At 38.4% G+C, this 23,031-nt stretch overlaps 1 protein-coding gene across 5 annotated transcripts; it reads left to right on the top strand.

Annotated features, from left to right (window-relative positions):
- The first annotated feature begins 514 nt into the window (after positions 1–514).
- On the top strand, positions 515–19,106 carry l(3)73Ah (lethal (3) 73Ah). 5 transcript variants are annotated; one of them, XM_045732570.2, is made up of 6 exons: positions 515–571; positions 4,631–4,769; positions 7,808–7,960; positions 9,464–9,603; positions 11,535–11,678; positions 13,827–19,106. In XM_045732570.2, exons 2-6 carry the CDS (start codon positions 4,664–4,666, stop codon positions 13,950–13,952), a joined length of 669 nt encoding a protein of 222 aa, XP_045588526.1. In that variant the 5' UTR covers positions 515–571; positions 4,631–4,663; the 3' UTR covers positions 13,953–19,106. The 5 variants fall into 5 exon arrangements, with proteins under 5 accessions (XP_045588526.1, XP_045588540.1, XP_045588547.1 ...); XM_045732584.2 differs by having other exon boundaries at positions 530–683; XM_045732591.2 differs by having other exon boundaries at positions 552–602.
- Positions 19,107–23,031: the final 3,925 nt, after the last annotated feature.

Genomic DNA, 23,031 nt, shown 5'->3' with positions numbered 1-23,031 from the left:
AGGATTAGAGTAGCTTAGGCTCTTTCTACCCCCATTATGACATTCTGTTTTAACTTTAATGTACCTAAAAAGTGAATACAGATACTTATATGTATATTTATATGAATATGTATACTTATACAGAGATTAGTATACACAGTATATATATATATATATATATATATATATATATATATATATATATATATATATATATATATATATATATATATATATATATATATATATATATATATATGCAAACAAGCCTGAATGGTCCCCAGGACTATATACAACTGAAAACTCACACCCCAGAAGTGACTCGAACCCATACTCCCACAACTGGTATGTACAGGGACGCCTTTTGGCGTCCCTGTACATACCAGTTGTGGGAGTATGGGTTCGAGTCACTTCTGGGGTTGTGAGTTTTTAGTTATATATATATATATATATATATATAATGATAAAGTTAATAATAATACAATTATCTCAATAAACTTGAAGTTATTGGAGGTAGGGTCCCTCTAAAAAACAAGTAAGCATCGTGGTTGTTTGTTGACAAAGGGCCGTCGAGGTCACAACAGCTGCCGGGGTCAGTCACGGGGTCGTCGCAGTAGCAGCATGTACTTTTTCCCCTAGTGCTTTTAAAAGCTAAGGAGGCGACTTTTAAGCCGCTGAAGACGATTTCTAAAGCGATTTGGCAGGTGTTATATCCGAGGGCGAGGACGTATCTAGCGTGTTGTGGTGGTGTTTGGACGAGTCGCCCCGCTCCTAGCTCTTTCTTACTATAGTTTTCCCTTTGCTTTGTATCGCTGCTTTTGGATATAAGAGTTGACCAAGAAAGACAAAGAAAAGGTGACTTTTGGTGAGAATGAGCAGAATTATAGTTTAGGTCAATTCAGGTATATTATACCCCCCTATCATTTGGGAGGTGTGGCAGAGATCTTATATTTGTCTCAATGGGCACAGGAGCAACCTCAATGTTTATTTATTTATACACCAGAAGATGCATCATGTTCATGAGAATACATGAGTGTTCTTACATTCGTGCAAAGCCACTATGACACATACACATGCACCGTTTCAAGCAGGTGTCTAGCTGTTTAACATAAATAATATATGTTTATGGTTAACTAGTTACATGCAGCTTTCATCTGCCTCAATTGTAATAAAGTTTTAAGTTGAGCTTAATTACAGTACTGTAGGTAGGCTTATGTTACTGTGACTTAATCATAGATAAAGTAATAAGGCACTTACAAGCTTACAGTGTGAAAAATTTGGGGTAAATTTCAGGATGTTAGGATAGGATTTTGCTTAATGTGTCATATTTGACCATATACGGTTCCTGGTGATCTTTTGAGCAGGATCCTTTGGTGTAGTGGTAAGTGCAGTTGAGTCTCGGGTGAAAGGTTCCAGGCTAAATTGCCACTGCAGAATCACTTGGGCTCTTTTCTTTCACTTGATACCTCGGTTCAACTAGCAGGAAATAGATATACTATGGAAATAGATAACTATCGTGGGCTGCATCCTGGGGCTTATGCTATGGGAGGGGGATAGGCCACGGTCTATCAGTGATAGTGCACTTATCACGGTCACCCTCCCCCCCGGCCATGATAAGCCTAACAGGATTCCTGCCTTGACTTTGAGAAACCATTAATGATAGTTTGTAAGTTCGTAGGATTTGCATGCAATTATAGGTGATAAACAATATATGAATAGTTTTGCTAACAAGGCTTACATCTGCCCACATTTACCTCAGCAGATGGTGCAAGCTTTTTGAGGTACTTATAACTTTTCTGTTTACTAATTGTTAATGGAAAAGATTGTGAGATTATATATCTTGACTTTAGCAAACCTTTAATACTGTACCATCTTAAAGATTGATTAGAAAAGTAGAGAAGCATGGTATTGAGGAGAGGGGGCGGGGCGGGGGGTTCTAAAGTTGGATTAGACCATTTATATCTGGCATGCTAATTACCTGTCTCAACATTAAAATTTCCATCGTATTTACCCTTTAAGTAATGGATGAAGTGTACTTTGACAATCTCTTTCAACTTATTCCACGTGTTGACTACCTGTTTAGGGTATGAGAATTGTCTTATGACTTTATTGCATCTCCAGCTTCCACTGATGTCCCCTTGTCATACCTCATTTTAATTTAAATAGGCTTCCTTTGTTCACATTGTCTATTCCCATCAGAATCTTGTATGTAGTGCTCATATCCCTTTATTTATTTATTTATGTATTTATTTATTTATATTTATTTATTTATATTTATTTATTTATATTTATTTATTTATTTTGTTCTCTCCTCTAAGGATGTGAGGGTTCATTTATCCCTATTTAACTTACAGTATCTGTGCATGGGGCTCAAACTCATCATCACCAAGCAAAAATTAGTTATTCTATTCTATTCCGAGTTCAATTTCTATTGGCAGGATGGCGATGTTTGGGCATACTTCATTTCACCTGATGCCTCCGTTTACCTAGCAATAAATAGATAGGGAGTTAGGCAACTGGTATGGGTTGCATCTTGGGGAAGGTCAGGCCTAGGGGAACCTCAATAAACCTAACATACAGTATAATAAAACCCACGAACATCACACCAGAAATATGTAATCTCTTTTTTTTTTTTTTTTATTCCCAGAGTCTAACTAAATTGGTGCAAACATCATGCAAATATAGGATCTCAACAAGTGGAACTCACTCTAATGCTGTGATTCTCAGCCTTTGTACCCTTGAAATAACTCTGGGTCATGTGTTAGATAAACACACAGATTTCATTGTCAACTGAAAAGAGACGATTACTGTCTTTGCTCTTGATATTGGTTAAATTAGAATAATTAAACATAAAAATGACTCAAAGTTGTATTTGCATATGATTAGAATTAGCATATTTATCACTACTAGGGATTCTCTTGCGGAACCTCAAGTAGAGAGATACGTACTGCTCAATCTATACCTTGCCGTATTACTAATTATATAAAGGAGAATGTCTGTTCAAAGTTAAAGGCCAAATGCTTGGGCTAGTCTCACCAAAAGTCGCAGGGATAATGGTCTGGGGTATGGGACGGATATAGGCTGATAGTGGTAGGATTCAGTTAAATGCTCTAAGAAATATCAGCCTGTAATCCAACCCTGTGTTATTTTCATGAAGTCTGAAATGAAATGCTATACGTGTTTTCCATTGAGTTTACCGCACATTTTCACTATTTACTAGAAAATGATGAACTGATTTTATTTGGGTTAGTGATGAAAATAGTGAGTAGGGAAGATGGTTACAGTGATGAGGGTATGGGGAAAAGAAGATGGGAAAAACAGGACAAGGTGGATGATGATGAAGGGAGGGGGATGAAATCGGGAAAGAAGGGGTAAAATGCATGAAAAAGGTGGGAGGGAAGGAGGAGGGGAGAGAGGGGGGGGGTGAAATTGAGGAAGAGGAGGGTGGTGAAATGGGGGGAGAGAAGGGGAGAGGGGAGGAGAGTGAAAAAATAGAAGGGAGAGCAGAGTAGGAGAATCTTCTGCCAGGTGGGAGAAGAGGCAGGCTTAGACCCAGGCACTGCCAGGTTCACCTCTATGTATGTACAGTATTTACTGTATATAAATTAAAATATGTCTGTTCAAGGTTGGAAGCAAGACAGGGAAGAGATGGGAGTGGGAGAGGATAGGGAATTGGGGGGAGGGAGATGGGAGAGGAGAGGAGAGGAAAGGGAAGGGGTGGAAATGTAGAGGGCCACGTGGAGAGAGTCAGAAAGTAGAGGGGTGGGTGTTGTGGGGAAGAGACAAACTATTCCAGGCACCACAAGGCACCCCCCCCCCCCACTCTGTTCTATACTAAAAGAGAGAATGTCTGTCCAAAGATGGAGGCCAGTCACTTGGCACCAGCCTCACTCAACTTTACAAGGGAAATGGTCTGGGGCACAGGGAGGACATAGGCTGGTTGGGAGGGTTAGCCTAAGTTCAATGTTTCAAGCAATATAACATTTATTGACACTCCCCATGTGATTTTCATGCAATCAAGTGTGAAATATATGGTGTGATTTTCCCCTGGACTTTTTAGTGCTCATAATATATTTATTGAGAGACCCATACAATTGTTTCAGTGTTTCGTATTGATGTATACAAGAGTTCTTACATTCTTGTAAAGCCACTAGCACACACAGTGCACAGCGCTTAATCTTACCAAAGTAGATTAAGTATCTGCTTTGGGCAGATTCTTAATAATACATTTATGGAGAGAACGGGAGCAGGTGGAGGACGAGGGAAAGGACAAAGGAGAGGGATCAGGGGAATGGGGTGTAGGGTGGGGTTCAAGGGGAAGATGGGGTGAAGAGTGGGAGAAGAGGAGGAAAGGGTAGAATGAAGGGATGAAGATATCCAAATGCAGCTATACAGTAATTGCTGTGTTATATACAGTAATTATATAACAGTGTTAGTATACAGTATATTAATTGCATTAATTAATTAGTATATATAGTAATTATATAAATGCCAGAATGGTAATACAACTGCTAATACACAGTTTTGCCATTCTTGCGTGTCTTACAGATTTATTTCCCCATGAACAGCAAGAGGTTGCTGTATTTAGCTTCTCTGTATGAAATTAAATTTTCAACTTTATAAATGCATAATATGTGATGTATTTTTTCAGCAACGCACATTCCTTGTGAGAGGCAATAAGGGAATGGAGAGAAGAATCAAGCTAAGGACTTTAAATGAGCACATTGTGTGTGCTATTTGCTCTGGCTACCTGGTTGATGCCACTACAGTCACAGAATGTCTTCACACTTGTAAGTTTAGGAAAGTTTAATTCAATGTTACATTATTGTTACAATAGTATAGAGTTAATATACTTTTTCATGGCATTGTAAATGGGCTAAGCCGCCGTGGACTGTCGGACTCCCACTTCGTATAGCTTACAAGTCCTCCAAAAAAGGTGTAAATTTAATATGGTTCATTAAATAATGGATATTAGGGCAACGTAACCTAAGAAATCTCGAGTTCAGTATAACAGGTGCCTGTAAGAATTTTGCTCTTGGAGAAAAAAATAGAACAAAATCTGGAAGAGGGACATCAATGATCATAAGTTCTCAGCATGTATGGAAAATCATGACTAAGTCTCCATCTTTAGCACTCACCAACCATATTTTAAAAATTTTTACTATTCTTTTGCCCGGAGTAGTATATATTAAAAAAAAAGTTCACATTGTTTCATTTCATTCACCTGGACCATCAGAACCTCAAACCGCAGACCACAAAAGTAACAACGTGCAACTCTATTTACTTTTTTTTTTATAAATTATTTACTATTCTTAGATTGTATTTAAAATCCTACAATGCAGATAGTAAAATGTAACCTTTTTTCTGTGGCTGACTCATTCCTACCAAACAGTGTGGTCTTTTCCTGTGGCTGGTTAAGTCATAGCAAAGAGTGCAGCCTGTCCTGGCCATATGTATTTTCCTCTGTGCTGCTTCTGAAAACCTTGATACTCTCGGGATTTTCATTAATTTTTATTTGCATACGTCTTCATTTATGAGTAGAAAGATGCCTGCTGTCAAGAAAAATCATTACTTATGAGTAAGGTGGTGGTCTGAGGAATGTGACGGTAGGAAGTTACAGGCTTTCTAATAATGTTTACGTACTGTTTAGTGTTACTGTACCTACTGTTTTTCAAGAATGTTTATGAATTGTTCTGGAAGAGCACCTTAGTAGCTCCCTGAGCATAAGCACTAGTATTGTCAACCTTAACCAAATGCAACAGGCCTCGAAGATTCACCCTTGCCATCTGGAAGCCAATTCCAGAATAATGCTTTTCTCCCAGGCCTTGCTTCAACATTTTCGGTTTGGGAAGCTCCATGCTGGAAGCATGATTTTTATTCCTATGAGCCTGGTAATAGTCTCCTTTGCTTGAAAACTTTTCCTTTGATTTTGTCTAACAATGAGACTTATGCTTCTGGAGGGTCGTTAGTCATTGACACTTGGTTTGTCCAGCTTGGGGGGGGGGGTGCATCATATGCTCCACCTTGTGGCTATTGTGTGGTGTTATTAATTCTTTAATTGCATTGTTAGGTTTGTGGCTTTGTTTGTCCATTCTGTGTCTGATACCACATATTCCAAGGCTTGCCTCTTCCAGGTCATCCACAAGGGAATTGGTTCAGCCAGCTGGCTGTTAAATCCTTCATTGATGTGCAGAAATTTCTTGCTTTAATGCCTTTCTTTACCAGTATGTCCACAACTAATGCCTGAGCCTTAGGGCTTTTTGAGGTTCAACAGGATATTGTCCTTTTGTTACTTAATGGATGTTTATGATCTTGACCAGCATGCGTTGTACATTGGTAGTTGGTGAACAACATATATTCTTCTACCCCAGGCCCTCTCCTTTGTCTTTTTCGGCTGGTAAACCATGTCCACTATTTTGTTCTGCTAATTCTTTTTTCCTTTCCAGAAAAACCAGCATTTTCCGTTGGGGTGCTGTCCTGATAGCGGTCGGGGCCCATCATTGTTAGGAACATACATACATAAAATTTATTAAAGTTTTGAAAACAAAATTCAGCTACAAAGCGACATCCATATACACAACTCTGCCAGAAAAATTAATCCTTTGGCCTTGACCGGTTGTTAGCTGGAGAAGGCTTGATTTTCCTCATAATCAACTACTTTAGTAAATATTTACTAAATATAGAAAACTTTTCACCATTAACTGATTTTCTAGAGCAGCTCTATAGTTCTCTTAAGGTCTCCTTCCTGTCTATCAGTGCCTACCCCTTTGATTCCACATTGAGAACTAAGGCACTATCATAAATGAATCTCTAAATAGCATTGCAAATGGAAATTATATTCCGCATCCAAAACAAATAACGAATAGGCCATTGTTAGGATATATAGTATATCCTGTCTGGTAGTATATACAGTTTATACATTGTTAGGATATACAGTATATCCTGTTGTAACAAACATTTGCCTTGTTTACCATGGAGTGCCAAATTTCCTTCAAGCAGTCACTATGTTCTTTGTTGCATCTATTCTCCCTAGTTGGTTTTCCTTGATTTTTAGGTTGAAATCTGATCTTGAGGGTCGTCTTGCCTTGTGGAGTGAGCCAGATTCTGATTCTGGGTTCCAGAAGGCAATGGCGAGTCTCAAAGGCCCGATGCAATTCACTAATGTTTGACAGTACCATATGTTTTACTTGGGGGAGCTACTGAGGGTCATGTATAAATCAGCATTTTGTTTCATTTAACACTTGATTTATTGCTGTATTAAATTATTTAAGTAAAAAATATTGCCAACAAGAGTAGTTTGGCTCAAATTTCTGAGTCAGATCATAAAGTTAACAAGGATGAATGTGGTCTTCTAAAGTACAAAAGTAAGTTTATCTACCATGTGTAATATTGAAATATTTTTTATATGGCCACTAATTATATGCAGCATTTGGGGCCAAAGAATTTATAATGCAATATGCTTTACCAATTTTTATTGGTCATTGGCTAAGAGTTTACGAGGGAGTGAGTTTGAGAAAAATATAGAAATTATCTTTACTATATCGTACAGAATTGTAATTTTGTTTTAATTTATGAGAACAGCATTTCAATGTAATATAACAAATCTGTGCTGTACACTCTAATTGGGGCATGCCTGCAATGTATTTAATTGTCCTTTGTACTATTGTGATGTTAGTGTATTGATGTGGTGATTCATACCTTATTTCTTGCATGATTATCTAATTTCAAAATATTGGGGTATAGATTGTTGTTATTTTCTGGGGGGGGGGAGCCCCCTCACCCAGAAAATGGCATTTCATTACATTCAACGCTGGTTTTTTCTTCACAGTTTGCAAATCATGTCTCGTCAAACACCTAGAGGAGCGCAATACCTGTCCCACGTGCGACATTGTCATTCATCAGTCGCACCCACTAAATTACATTTCATTTGACCGAACTATGCAAGATATTGTGTGCAAGCTTGTACCCATGCTACAGGAAGGTTAGTGCCAAGATAGAAATGCCAAGATAGTATGTACATTAAGTGTACGCTGTATTATGTTGTCTAGAAACTACAGTAGTTCACTTGTTTTGTCATTATATCAAAAAATTTGTGTGCTATCTTAATTGTGTGATTTTGTGTGTGTTGCTTAGTAGTTTCTGCTTTTGCTTCTGGCTTCAGCTTTGTGACTGTGTAAACATTTGTGATGGTGACAAGTTGTTCATCTTTTATATGAGCCTATATCTGGTTTGTATTTTTGTACATATTGTATGTTTACAGGAGTATTATTGTGTTTATCTGTTGGTAACACAAGTTTGTTAGAAAATGTATTGATCCACAGAATGTTTATTGACCCATGTGAGGCAGCTTCTAACAATAAACAGTATTCTACCACTCTCACTCACGAACTTGTCCAGTCTTTCCACCAAGTATACTATGGTGTTTCCTTAAGTGTTCCATAGATTTGCAACACTACAGTATTTCTGTACCAGTACTACTTATTTGTTAATTTTAAACTTACCTATTGTGATCCTATTGTTTCATGTTTTCATTTGGGTTGATAGGTTAAGAATCTGTTCATATCACAATTTTTTAATTAATTTATTAGAATAATGAACCCCCTTTATTTTAGGCTTTTTAGGAAATGTTAATGAATGTTTAATCATAAGAGCAGGTTCCTAATACAGTATCCAGGTTCAGCTCAGTTATTATCTTTGTATACTTTCAAGATAATTTGCATTCATTCTATAGTAAAGTGCCTAAAACTGAACTGCAATGCATAATCTAATTGAGTCTCTCAAGGAAAAGAAAAAACAGAATCGTAACATAAGGGCTTTTATTACTAATGTTTCTAGATATGAATTCTTTTACTCTATTGGGCCTTGAATATTTAATTCTATGCATTGATAACTAGTAACATAACAATCATAATTTCCAGATCCTTTTTGTAATTTATATTTGCAATTTCAAAATTTCTTTGTTGATATCTGTTTTTTTGTTGTTATCTTTGTTGATATCTGGTGGGGGGGGGGGCACCCTTGTGGCTCCCTAAAGCTATACACCTGAGGTGGTCCTCTCCTCGGGGGGCCAGTTGTTGCGGTTCTTGGCATTAGCCTTTTGCTGCTCGCTTTTCTAGTGTGATGGAGAGTTCGGTACATGCCTTCTAACTTCCTAGGTCTTATTGCCTCGTATTTCTATTAGTCTACTTTTGTTGATTATTACCCAGGAATTGAGGGGGACGTTATTATCAGGGAAATCGCCAAGCTATTATGATTATATAGCATTTGGGAAGAGGTCAGGATAAGGATTTGGGATGGGATGGGGGGGGGGAGGGAAAGAATGGTGTCCAACCACTTGGATGGTCAGGGATTGAACTCTGACCTGCTTGAAGCGAGACAGTCACTTTACTGTCCAGCCCAAGTGGTTGGACCCAGGATTTGAGAGAGAGAGAGAGAAGCTATTTTAGGCCTATGAGATAAAAAGTTACATATATTTATGTTTCAGATGAGTTAAAAAGAGAGCGAGAGTTTTACAGAGCAAGAGGGGAGGTTTGTCCAAAAGATCTTCCCCAGGCTAATGAGGAGGAACTTCAACAGGATGACAAGGCAGTTAATGATACTGACTACCACAGACTAGATGAACAGGTCAGTTATGGTCATGTTGTTAACCCTTATACTGCTAAACGCGCTGTCTACCATTTCCTCCCATCTGAAAGTCCCCAAATGTGCGTGATCCCTGTGGGTTTTCAATGCTTTTCTCCATATGCACCTGGATGTAGCACTTTTAACTAGCTTAGCAGTTTAAGGTTAATTGTACTACAACTGTTAATTGTACATAATTGTAATTGTAAATTTTTAGTTGTACCAGCTCTCCCTGACTTTGAATTGATAGGTTAAAAATGTTGGTTAGAAATTGTGAAAACTAAGTAAGTTAAATAATTCTGGCTTGTAAGTATTTTATGTAAAGAACTTTTTTGAGCATTATTTTGAGCTTCTCCCTAAATTAAGATCTTTAGTAGTTGCACAAGTTGATATTCTGTGCAGTGCAGTGGAGAACATTTTAAACTGTTCCCACTGGGTCTTACTGATGCCAGGGAAGTACTGGAAAAGATTAAATCCATCCCAAAATGTACACAAGGTGGACTCACTTAAAATCTAAAGCCTTTCCAGGTGTAATTTGGCATCAAAGAGATCGTTAAGATCCACTTCACACAAAACCGTCAATAGTTTCAAAGTGTCATACGACAAAGAGTACTGGAAAGACGGGACACCACGAGCCTAGCTCTCATCCTGTAACTATATTTAGGTAATTACATTCATTGCCAGTACTATACATCCCACAGCCACTTTCCAAATATATCTTCAGTACTCCAACACTTCCCAGCTACTTTTTACATTTTCTGCCAGTATTCCATATCCTCAGTCACTTCTCTCATTTGTGAGAGAAGTGACTGAGGATACCAATTTCCAAACTGTGCAGTCTTCATTATTTATGAGGTACAGCTAGAAGCAGCACATGAAGAGAATACAGGCCAAAACAACACACTGAGCTTTTGAAGACGACACAGTTGTTTAACATCCTCCCAGCGAGTATAAGAAATATTGCTGGAACAAAAGTGGATGTCTTCAAGAGAAAACTGGTGGATAGTTTTCTTTAAGAAAACAACTGGGCTGTAGTGGATACATGGACCTGTAGGCTCCAAGCAACAGCCTGTTGGACCAAGCTCACACAAGTCAAGCCGGGCCAAGCTTGGGGAGTATAAGAACTCCCAGAACCCCCATCAAGGTATAAGGTATAGGGTGTTGTGCTTGTGGTGCTCACCTTGAGTAAATACAACCTGTCAGTATTGGATCATAAGCACATGGATGTTAGCCAGTCATTCTGAGTATCTTGCATAACGACAACTGGTTTACTGAAGATGCTCTGTACTACTGTATCTTGTTCTTTTCTATTCTCACTTTGACTATGGTCATTGGAAGTCTTCCCGAAAGAAAGCACGCAAGCGGTTCACTCAAAAAATTAGATTTAAATTCTAGATGAAAAGCCCCTCTTTAAGCTAGCCATTTGGTTACTCCTGGTGGTGGATTTGGCATAGTGGCCTGGCTGACAACTATTAGTCTGCAGAGCATCATAGTACTAAGCAGTTTTTCCATCACTAAATACTGCTTTGAAGAATTATTTTGAGTGCAGATGAATGAACTTTCTGGAGGCCATTCAGGGCTGGATTGGGAATTCTCCAGTGTCTTCCTTTCTTCAATTATGGCCGTGGCGAAGATGAAGTCACACTGGCTTTGCTGGAATGGGACAGTGTCTGAGTGAAGCAACAAGTGACTTGCTCAGATGCATTTTTTTTTATATCTACACCCAAACCTATATTTATTTGTGGATATCACTAGAAATGTAAAATATTATTACCCTTTGTACAATATACTATATTATTTGGTAGCTCTGTAGCTTCCTGGTAAGTTCATAATTTATTTTAAATTGTGTGCTATAGGGTACCCACATTAATTACTGCATCGACACTATTTGATTTCACAAGTCATCCCATGCTAAGTGTACTTATCATTTTCAGGTTAACATTTGTTTGGAATGTAAATATCCCACATTGGCTCCTCTTAAACGAAGATTTATACGGTGCTCTGCGCAAGCTACTATTACTCACCTTAAAAAGTTCCTGGCACTTAAAGTACTTGAGGGTCCACAAAAGTATAGAGAGGTAAGGAAGATTACAAGTTTAATCCAATGCACTGTAGTATAACATTTTCTGTGCATCATTATTATTGTTGTTGTTGTTGTTGTTATAGATTCAGCTACTCGGAACAAGTTTCAAGTAGCACGGGCTATGGTGAGCCCATAGTGAACTTACCTGGCACAGGAGCGGCGCTGAATGAGTGTGATTATTATTGTACATTGTACAGTAATTCATTAATTGAATGTTTTCTGTGTGTTCTTTTAAGGCTTGTTTTGGATTTCTAGTTTTTAGAATATCCTAAACAGATGGACACTAATTGTGTGGAATTACATGGAAATCTTATTTAGAAAAGATACTAAGGAAGTTGTATGTGATTATGAAATTGCTAGCAATGCACCTTCATGTAAAAAAGATGCTGTACTAGGGGTTGCAACCATATTGCATCCTCTGCAGAATTGTGCCCTTAATATTTGATGCAAGTCTTACTAGGCCCTACATCCCTGAAACCTCCTTGCCCTCTCATATTCTTTTATGATGGAAGCTGTAAAAGATGCCAGTTTTACTTTACTTTAGATATGGTACAGTACCCCTGGAATGTTTGCTTTCCCCAAAGGGTAGAATGCAGGGGGGGGGGGGGGGAAGAAGTTGCACCTAAAGTGTTGAACAATATGGAAAAACTGTGGTCCTTTCTGAGCAGTCCTTCTGTCATTGTGTGAGCTTGTTCCTGGGTCCTTCCAGGACATGACACAACCTTCTTGTTGGGATCTTGTTAGGATCTTGTTGAACTCTGCTCACACTGACAAGGAGCTTATTCAAGCGATGAGTCACAATAACGTGGATAAAGTATGTTGACCAGACCACACACTAGAAGGTGAAGAGACGACGACGTTTCGGTCCGTCCAGGACCATTCTCAAGTTGATTGAGAATGAATCGACTTGAGAATGGTCCAGGACGAACCAAAATGTCGTCGTCCCTTCACCTTCTAGTGTGTGGTCTGGTCAACAAGGAGCTTATTAAATGGTTACACCACCTAGTTGGGGAAGGGGAAAAAGGAGGAAGATAAAGTTCAATTCACTTAAACATAACTGCTCACTATAATACAGTGTACCGAGAGAACAACAATAACAAATATTAAAAATAATCCCGGGGTCCTGGTAATACAGTCAGGTTCATTCTCGACTCACAATCGGGCATCCTGGGATCGAATCCCGGGTGGAACAGAAATGGTTGAGGCGTTTCATCATCTACTGCCCTGTTCACCTAGCAGTAAATAGGTACCCAGGAGTTAGCTTGTTGTGGGGTTGCATCTCGGAGCAGGTCAGTAATTAATTCGACCTCATGGGGGGGGGGGGGGAGGATCTCGAAAAATGTTTAATGTGTATATATATATATACACTGGCTGCCTGTCCCCCAACACAATGAATTATTATTAATTATCATCATGTGTGTTAATGTAAACTAATTTGTTTAACTCCTCAACTGCGCCGGCCAATAAATGTCGTTTTGAGAGTTGTCCATTTTTCTTAATTAGGCTATATTTTAATGTTTTTTTAATGTTTTCATTACTCTTAGTGTTTTGAAATGAGAATAGTTTAGTTTGGAAACATTTTGACCTTAACTTTACCTGAACATTTATGAAAACAACAAAAATATGTCCTTAACAATTGCACTTTGAAGTTTTTGTCAAAAACTGATGCACAGTGTAGGGATTAAAGAAAAAATATAGAATTTAGTTTGCACCCGTCACAAAGAGGCATTGCATTACATTCAAGGCTGTTTTTTCTTGTTCTCTTTTTCTGGGGGGAGCCCCGTCGGCTCCCTAGAGCTATCCAGGCTGATATGCTAATGTCAGACGTTGGCATCAGTCATGTGTATGGAGTTTTGTGGGCCTACTGGGAACCACGAGCCAGAACCTGGCCCTCTCACAGAGGCACGAGGAGCAATGGCCTATAGAAACCCCCATGTGGTTGGAAGCGCCATCGACCAGGTTAGGCACCCAGAAAGGTAAGCGTCAGCACCCCCTTCCCTGGGAGGGTGGAAGGGGGAGCTTTGACCCCAACTACGCAAAGTCTGACATTAGCACATCAGCCTAGATAGCTCTGGGGAGCCTCTGGGACTTGGCCAGAAAATGGCATTTCATTACATTCAACGCTATTTTTTTTTTTTTTCAGATTGACATCATGTGTAATGACGAGATGTTGGGGAAGGATCACACGCTTAAGTTTGTCCAGGTAACTCGCTGGCGGTTTCGTAGTCCTCCTCTCAAGCTCTGCTACCGACCCAGGATTGACATATAAGTTTTCATCTTTGTAATACAGTGTGATAGATGATTTTATGAGATTTGCTATGAATGAGATGTAATTTAGTGGAAAATTCAGATTTTACTCTTTTTGGACCAGAATTATATTATATGTATATATATATATACTAAATACAATAACACACACACATACTCACACTGTATTCATGTTCATTTATTCTCGTATACCTGGGGAGGTGCTTTGCACATCATACTACCTTTTCTTGACTTACGAGGAGTTATCAGCAAATATTTGGCAACTTGTAAATTCACTAGACAACCGCTGATGGCCTGCTTTCATTGAACAAAATCTTGTGTCCTTATATTCCCTAACCCGGCATTGCTGACCTCACTATTGTTACCACCAAAATACTCATTAATATTTATGAACTAGGAGACAGTCATCAGTGCTGAGATAGTGACTTTGAATATAACAAAACAGAACAGAAGATCAACAAGGTTGAAAGTGGTGCGGGTATTTGTGTCATGGTGGATTCCAAGAGACTCCCAAAATGCACCTCTATCACTGTGTATGAGCTGCATCCTTGGAGAACACATTTGGTTGTTTTCTAAAACTTTGCATGAAAATCTGTGGTATTTTAATAAATAATAATTCAGTGATTAATAATACCTGGACAGTATTAGTAATGATAATACGTCATCTTGTGGTGTTAAATATACCCACCTGCAGATGTAATAGTTTGTATAAATCCAATATACTGTATTGAGCAATTTAATATGGTTTCACTGATGTCTGATATCAGACTAAATATTTACTGTGTGCATGATTCCAGTTTTGTTATAAAATTTCTTTGACATGATTATACTACAGTAGAACCTCGAGTGACGATTGCCTGAAATGGCGAACATTTTGGGTAACGATTGCCCAGATCGCCAACAATTCGTCTTGTATGGCGACCACTCGTTTGAATGACGACAAGACCACATGGTGGGATCGCGCTGCTTCTCGCACATTCTCGGATGCCTCCGACGATGCAAATAAATTGTTGTTTTTGTTTAAAGATGCTAATGATGCTGGGATATAAAGGGGTGACTGCTGAGATGTTGCAAAGCAATGAAATTTTTGTTTAGAAAAAAAGAAATGAAATGTTTTGAAATACAACAAATGTTAAAAAGGTTCATTCAGTGTTTGGCAGGTAGGCTGCTCCATGTTTCTTAAATAAAAAAAAAGGAAAATAAAAAAAACAATTGAAACAATTTGAAAAATGAACAAATGCCATAAAGGTTCATTCAGTGTTTGTCGAGTAGGCTGCTCCATTATTGAGACGTAAATGAAAAATTCAAAATAAATGGAACGCATTTAAAACAATGAAAGATTGTCATAATAGAGCAGCCTACTTGACAAACACTGAATGAACCTTTATGGCATTTGTCCTTTTTTCAAATTGGTTCAACTGTTTTTTTTATTTTCCTTTTTTTTTCTTTAAGAAACATGGAGCAGCCTACCTGCCAAACACCGAACAAACCTTTTTGACATTTGTTCTGTTTTTTAATATTTTTAATTATTTATTTATTTTTTTTATTTAAGAAACATGGATCAGCCTACCTGCCGAACACCGAATGAACCTTTTGCTATAAGACAAATTAAAAAAATATTGAACAAATTTGAAGAAAGAAAAATGTCGTAAAGGTTTGTTCAGTGTGTGTCAGGTAGGCTGCTCCATTATTTAAAACATTGAATATCATATTGATGTTTTTTGGTGGTAGAATAGATTAATTTGATTTCCATTATTGTCAATGTGGACATTCGTTTTGTATGACGTCCGTTTCACATGACGATCACGGTGCCGGAACGGATTAAATTCGTTATTCGAGGTTCCACTGTAATTGTATAATTCTTGAACATTCCCATTGTTACTTTTTTTATTTAATCATTCAAATGCAATACAGTATATAAATTTGACCAGCTAAAAATATTTTATTAATGTCTTAAGAGTGAGAAATGATGGTTGAGACTGATAATATCACAGTAAGTCAACTATTGTGAAACTAGTTTTTTCTTTGGATTTTATGACTTGTTATTTCACTATTACAGCAACTATTTGCCATATTCCTTAAAAAGCAATTGACATAGCAGGTTCTAATTATATTTTAATCTGAAAACCCATGGGAGTCCTGCTACTGGAGGAAGTTGAGACAGTATTGGTGCAACCCAGTGAAGGTTCCTTTCTCTGGCTACTTTCTACATTGCTACTTGGTTGTCTCTTGTGTCTCCCTTCTGTTACTTTTGCACTGTTACCAAGTGCATTTCGTCTCCTTCTTCCCATTCCTTGACTTCACTGATTTTTCATATTTATGGCTGTCTGTATTTATCTACTTCTGAGACAGTCCTCTTTTCGTAAACCAATATTTTTGTGTTAAGTGGTGGCTGTTCTCCAAAGATAGTCAAGTTTGTATAATTCTTAGGCAAAGGTTTGGGGTGGGTCCTCTAGGGTCTTTAATATTTAACGTCATTAATATCTGGAGAAGATTTTACAGGAGATTGCCCATCAAGAATGAGACCTTCACAGGGGAAAACTAAAATTTTCAGAAGTATAGATATAATAGATAAGGAAATTGTCACATAAATACTAGTTATAAAGATGTAACAAAGCTAATGTAAAGACCTCGTATCTGTTGGACCTTAGGTGCTAAAGAACTCTAATTCAGTCACAACAGAAGGATTCGTGTAGTTTTCCAAGCTAATACAATTGGTCGTCCATTATCATGCTGCCTTACGGCACAAGATATTAAACTGTTCATTCCTATTTTAGTCTATCCGTTGGTCTCAGGAAAGGCTTTGGTTGTATTTTTTCAATTCGTCGCATATCTGCTTTTTTTATATGCAATACTGTTATTATGTTGTCAATACCTGTAAAAATTGAATGAATCCAAATGAGTGAATAGAACACACTACAGTACATGATTGTGAAAGTAAGCTTATTAGCACCATTATTGTGCTTATTAGCGGCTGCTAAATTACTGGTTATATTTGTTTACACACTTGTGTATAAAACTCCAATACTGTAATTAATTTACACCTTTCCTCCAAATGGGTTAGTATATTCCAAAATTTAAATACTGTATGGATTTGCCAATCCATAGTTTTTCAATGGCAAGTTCAATGCATAAATACATAAAGTATGTTGACTAACTTTGTCCAGCCATATATGCATAGGAAGATTTACTAATTTTTTAATAATTTTTACTTTTATAAGTAAATATGTACATTTTACAATACAGCACTGTAGGTTTAAATAAACCTTAGGAATAAAGTAAATTGCCACTGATTAGAAATTTCACTGTTGCTCTGTACATGATTTTCCATTGTTGGGGAACCAGAAGCCTGGTAAGCTTATCGAGGTCTCCCCTCGGTCACCGACTGACCTTTTCCAAGATGAAGCCATAAGTTACCTAAGTCCCAGGTACAGTACATATTTACTGTGCAGAAATTGAACTTCAGACCCTTTGGTTGTGAGACGACAATCGTAACTCATTGATCGGTGCAGAGTGATGCCAAGAGTATCGGTGCAGCGTTGATTCCAACCAGGTATCAACCAGAGTACATGAAATGGCTAATCAATCACTTTCAGGAGAGGAGTTTTATATAAACAAGGTGACTATGGATATAAAACATGGAATAAATGTTCATTTATGAATTTAAGGCAAAAAATTACTTTTAAGCAGTAAACAGCATGTGATTGAATTAGGTTGTCATATTACATGAACATTTGGAAATACAGTATAGGTGGATTTTGAACTTGGAGTACAAACCTAATCATTTTATAGACATCATAGCCTGAAACTTGAGTGACTAATATCCAACATTGCTTTCCTACAGGTTACCTTGGTTTATTGATGTATGTACTTTAAATGAAAAACCAAAAAATGGAAGAGTGATTTATTTGATAAGGACCAGTATTTGTGTGTGTGTGTGTGTATGTTGCAATTTATTTGGGCTTTGGTATACTGTACTGTATTGTGATGTCTGTAAATGGCATATTTTTTTTTTTTTCATAATTTTTCATTATAGAAACATTTGCCTTTGATCATGACCAGATTTCACATGTACAGTATTTAAAATACAGTATAACATGTTTACTTGCAATTATGCTCAAACCTAGGCAGTTCAAATTTATAATGCATTTCAAATCCCACCATGGCGACTGGTCATAACACCAGGTCAAATCCCACCATGGCGACTGGTCATAACACCAGGTCAAATCCCACCATGGCGACTGGTCATAACACCAGGTCAAATCCCACCATGGCGACTGGTCATAACACCAGGTCAAATCCCACCATGGCGACTGGTCATAACACCAGGTCAAATCCCACCATGGTGACTGGTCATAACACCAGGTCAAATCCCACCATGGCGACTGGTCATAACACCAGGTCAAATCCCACCATGGCGACTGGTCATAACACCAGGTCAAATCCCACCATGGCGACTGGTCATAACACCCGGTCAAATCCCACCATGGCGACTGGTCATAACACCCGGTCAAATCCCACCATGGCGACTGGTCATAACATCCGGTTAAATGCCAGCACACATCATCATGTTCACAAACTTGTTACAGAATAATTCATTAAATTGCTAACAATGTACAATGCATTTTGTGATAAGCTCATTTGGTTTGGGTATTATATATTCAAATGGAAGATCATTTAAATCTTTCAAAGTGAAAAATTATAATAGTTCATACTACTGTATAAGACATAATATAGTTTTGTCATATTACTTTCATCGAAAAAGATTAGTAAAGATATGTTCCACGGATAAGATTTTTTTTTTTTTTTTATGGAAAGGACCTTTGGGACTTTCATGTTAAAGGACTTTGACGTTTCTTTTTAACAAAAGTGTGTTTTTTCAATGTTTTAAATTGGTAATATTTTACCAAGTGATTTAATTTTGGTATAGGGTTATTAAGTTGTTCATACATGATGGCATTGGTGCAACTTTGTCAGTTGAATCAACTTTTTATTATAAAAGTGACATTTGGGTCACTTTGATCTTTTTCAATGTCTGAGTTCATTGTTTATCATAGCAGTGTCAATATCACAGATCAATTCATCATCACCACTTATACATAGATTATTATGTTTATATCATGGATCTCACAGGTAAATAAATTATCTTAATTTATGTGGAATATTATTAACATGCATGATATATGGATTCACCAAGGAGTCTTAACTAGGAACAAGTGAGTGACATTGGGAAAGAAAGACGTGTGATCGTCCTGAAAATCAGGATATTTTATAAAGAGATACAAGACTGTAAGCGGGACAGTGCAACTCGGACATTAAGGAGCAGGGCATTGTTCCATTATTGGCCTATGAGTTTAATGCATGTGGACGATGTGCAGTCTAGTACAAGTCAGAAGAAGGCCATGGGGGAATGGGTTTCATTGAAGAGTATGTACACTACTTGACCCTTCTTCCGACCCCTCAATCATATAATTATTCCATCTATTCGTTTGCTAGTCTGACCCCAGGCACCACCACCCATGAGAGGCCTATGTTTGGCAGCCGGTCATTAAGTTGCCGTGGTGCAACCTCTGCACTTGCTCCAACAATCCAGTCTTGTTTTTGTGTTCCGTGGTGGACACAAAACCAAAAACCTTTGTTTATGTGTTCAATTCTGAAATTGGAAAGTGTAGAATAGGCTTCTCACACAATGTTCTTTATGTTGTCCTCGGGTAGTTTTCTATCAAACTGATAGGAACGAGTCTATTTCCTATGGATGATCGTTTATATGTATCGGAAAAAGGATAGCTCCGAGGACTTAACCCTGTGGGAAGATGGAAGACTAGTGACTAGTGACTAGTGACGTCTTATCATTCTTGAGATCTCCCCATCCCTCACAATGACTCAGTCATTTGTTACTTAGGTACTGTACTCCCTTATCCATTGGAGACCTTCCCTTTTACTCCTACCTGCATCTCCTATTGTGTCGAAGGGTTTCTGGCAATAAAAATATGCAGTCTGCCCACCCTTCTCTTGCCTAATTTTTGTCACCTTATCATAGAATTCTATTAAGCCTGTGAGACAAGATTTGCCATTCCTGAATAAATGCTGGTGATATGTTACAAAATTTTCTCTCCAGATGTTTTTCAAATTTTTGCTCTCAATTTTCTCAATCATCTTGCACAGTATGCAAGTTAGGGACACTTGCGTGTTGTTCAGTGCTTCCTGTCTGTTCTTCCTTCTTGTATATCACAACTACATTAACAGTTTTTTAAATTTTTAGGCAGTTTCCCTGTTTCTAGCAATTTGTTATGCACCATTGAGAGTGATAGGCATAATGCTTCTGCCCTTTTTTTTTTTATTCATGGTGAGATTTCATATGGGCCCAACAGCCTTTGCCACATCCAATTTAAGCAAATGCTTTCTTACCTCTCCAGTGGTACCTGGTTGAATATTCCCTCTTAATTCAGGAACTTCTTGCTCTATTGTGAAGTCTACCTGGAAAATCTTAAAGAATATTTCCCACGCCACCTTGTCATTTTTAGTGAACCTGTCTGCCCCTATCCTCAGTTTCATTACTGTTCCTTATGATGTCTGTGCAGCAATTTGGGTTGGGCTTTTTCTTTATTTGCTATGTCATTTTCATAATGTCTTTCTGCTTCTCTTCTCACCCTGGGGTATTCACTCTTAGCTCTGCTCTGTGGTGTCATTATTTCTGTTGTTTCTCCTTGCCCTTGTGCTTAGTTGCTTTGCCACCTTACATCCAAAATTAAACCATGAGTGATTGACTAAGCGGTGCCCTCATGGCTTTAGAGTTGTTTAACCCTTTGCAGCCTGTGGTGGTCAAAATCCAACATTGGCTGTTTCCTATCTAGCAGATTTAAGATGGTTAAGTTTTGCTGCATTCCCAGCCATGTCGGTACAGTGTTGCCCTTAAATGATCATCGCCACTAAGGAGGCTATCTGCACTGGTCATATTTCTCATAAAGGCATTTCCTATTCAGATTTCACCCAGTCATTCGTTCCACCCTCCACACTACTGTTTCCGACCTCTCTGATCTGCCTCTTCCTCTAACCCTCCTCCTTTTTCATTACACTGTATTCAATGCTGCCCTACACTCTGTTCTTTGTTCTACCTCCCATGGCACATGGAAGTGCATTTCCTAGTGGATTTCAGACTGTGTTCAGGTCTGTCCACTGTAATCGTGCAGCCCGTTTGAAACACAGGCACTGATAGATGACCGATTCTTATACAGTACAGGTACTTAGTTTCGGAAGGCGAGTGCAGTGGCCTGTAGACCCATCTGTATGCTTAAGCGTTAGAGTTGGAAATACACCATTACAGTTGACTCTTCTTCCCCAGATCTGGAAGACAATCCATAAGATTGCCGGCAAGTTTGTTCCAGATGTCTCGCCAGTCCTTTCCCTCCATGGTTTTGTTGTGGCAGATCCGGTGTCGGTCGCATCCGAACTGGGTTAACACTTTTTGAGATACAGTAGTTCTGGTTCTCGTCTTCCTTCCTCTTTCCCTACTTGTAAACCCCTTCTTGAATCTTGTCCCTTAGATTTTTGCACACATCTCCAGTTCCTCAATAATGATCCTTTCTCTCTCTGAACTCCAGTCTGCCCTAACCCTCTGCAGTTCTACAGCAGCATGCTCAGATAACATTCATTACAAGATGCTTCCCCATTTCCCTCCATGCACATTTCAGTATTTATTAAATATATATACTGTAACTATATATATGAGTTGTTGTCAGTCCCCAAGGATTAGCTTGATTTGGTTATTATTCTTATTCAGAAACCAGGTTCTCTTAAGAATGTCTTCTAAGGACTTTACTCCCCCCCCCCATTGCCCTAACAAGTTGCTTTGTTACTTTTATTCAAACTTTTTGAACATATGGGCAATGTCCATTTGATGTGGTTCTTAGAACATTAATGCCACCTCTCCTTCTCAATTTGACTTTCACAAGTGTCATAGCATGATTTATGTCTGGTCTATATTCACACTGCCTTTGCTTCAAAGACCTTCATTCATGCTGTCCATTTTGACCTGGAAAGGGTATATGACACCACCTAGAGATACCATATTGTCTCAACTCCATTTTTTGTTCTTCATGACAATCTCCTTATCTTCCTTCTTAGCTTACTCTCTAGTCGTTTCTTTCGAGTGAGGCTTGGTACCACTCTTTATGCCTCTTTTTGGCAATATAAAGGTGTACCCCAAGGTAGTGTTCTGAGCACTACTTTTGTTTTTCCTGGTTGCCTCAATGATCTTCCCTCTGGAATTTTCTCAGCTATGTTATTGATCTTACTCTTTGCTGTTGCAGTGATGACTCGCCTTTCCTCCAACAGCGGCTTCAACTTGCAACTGATACCGTGTTGCCCTGGGCCACCAATCATGGCTTCAAGTTCTCTACAGCAGAGATTTGTGCTATGACTTTTACTCGAATGCAGATCATTCTTCGTTGTTCTATGGTAGTCCTCTTTTTGTATATTCTGCTAAACTTTTGAGGTTAATCTTTGACACTCCTTTGTCTTGGTTGCCCCATATCTCTTGCCTCAGAGTTGAACACACTAAGGCCCTTAGCTTACTTAAGGTCATCTCCCATAATTCCTGGGGAGCCGATAGATGCACACTCTTCTATTTACATTCCTCTCTTGTGCTGTCTAAACTTGATTATGGCTGTCCCGCTTACTCGTGTGCCTCTCAAACTCTTCATCGTCTTGATGCTCTGCACCATACTGGATTACGCCTCGGCTCTGATGCCTTTCGTTCCTCCCCTACCCTGACCCTGTATGTTGAAACTGGTATCCTATCTCTTAAAAGATCGTCGTGATCATTACTGTAGTCGCTACCTTAAGTGGTCCCTACAACATCCTCTCACTCGCTAAGGTGTGTTTATACACACACCTTAGACCATGTTGTGGCCTCCTGAGAAGGGGTCATAATATAGGTATTTAGTGTCAACAAGGTACCTATGTATGTGTAAATCATCAGGGTATCATTCATTGTGACAAATATACAGATACTTAGGCTATGTAGCAGGATCACACGGATCATGGAATGTAGCAATGTTTATAGGAATCTTTTCTCGACA

This window comes from Procambarus clarkii, chromosome 4, assembly GCF_040958095.1.
Source record: "Procambarus clarkii isolate CNS0578487 chromosome 4, FALCON_Pclarkii_2.0, whole genome shotgun sequence".
Classification (NCBI taxonomy): Eukaryota; Metazoa; Arthropoda; class Malacostraca; order Decapoda; family Cambaridae; genus Procambarus; species Procambarus clarkii.
This window is presented reverse-complemented; position numbering and strand designations above follow the sequence as displayed.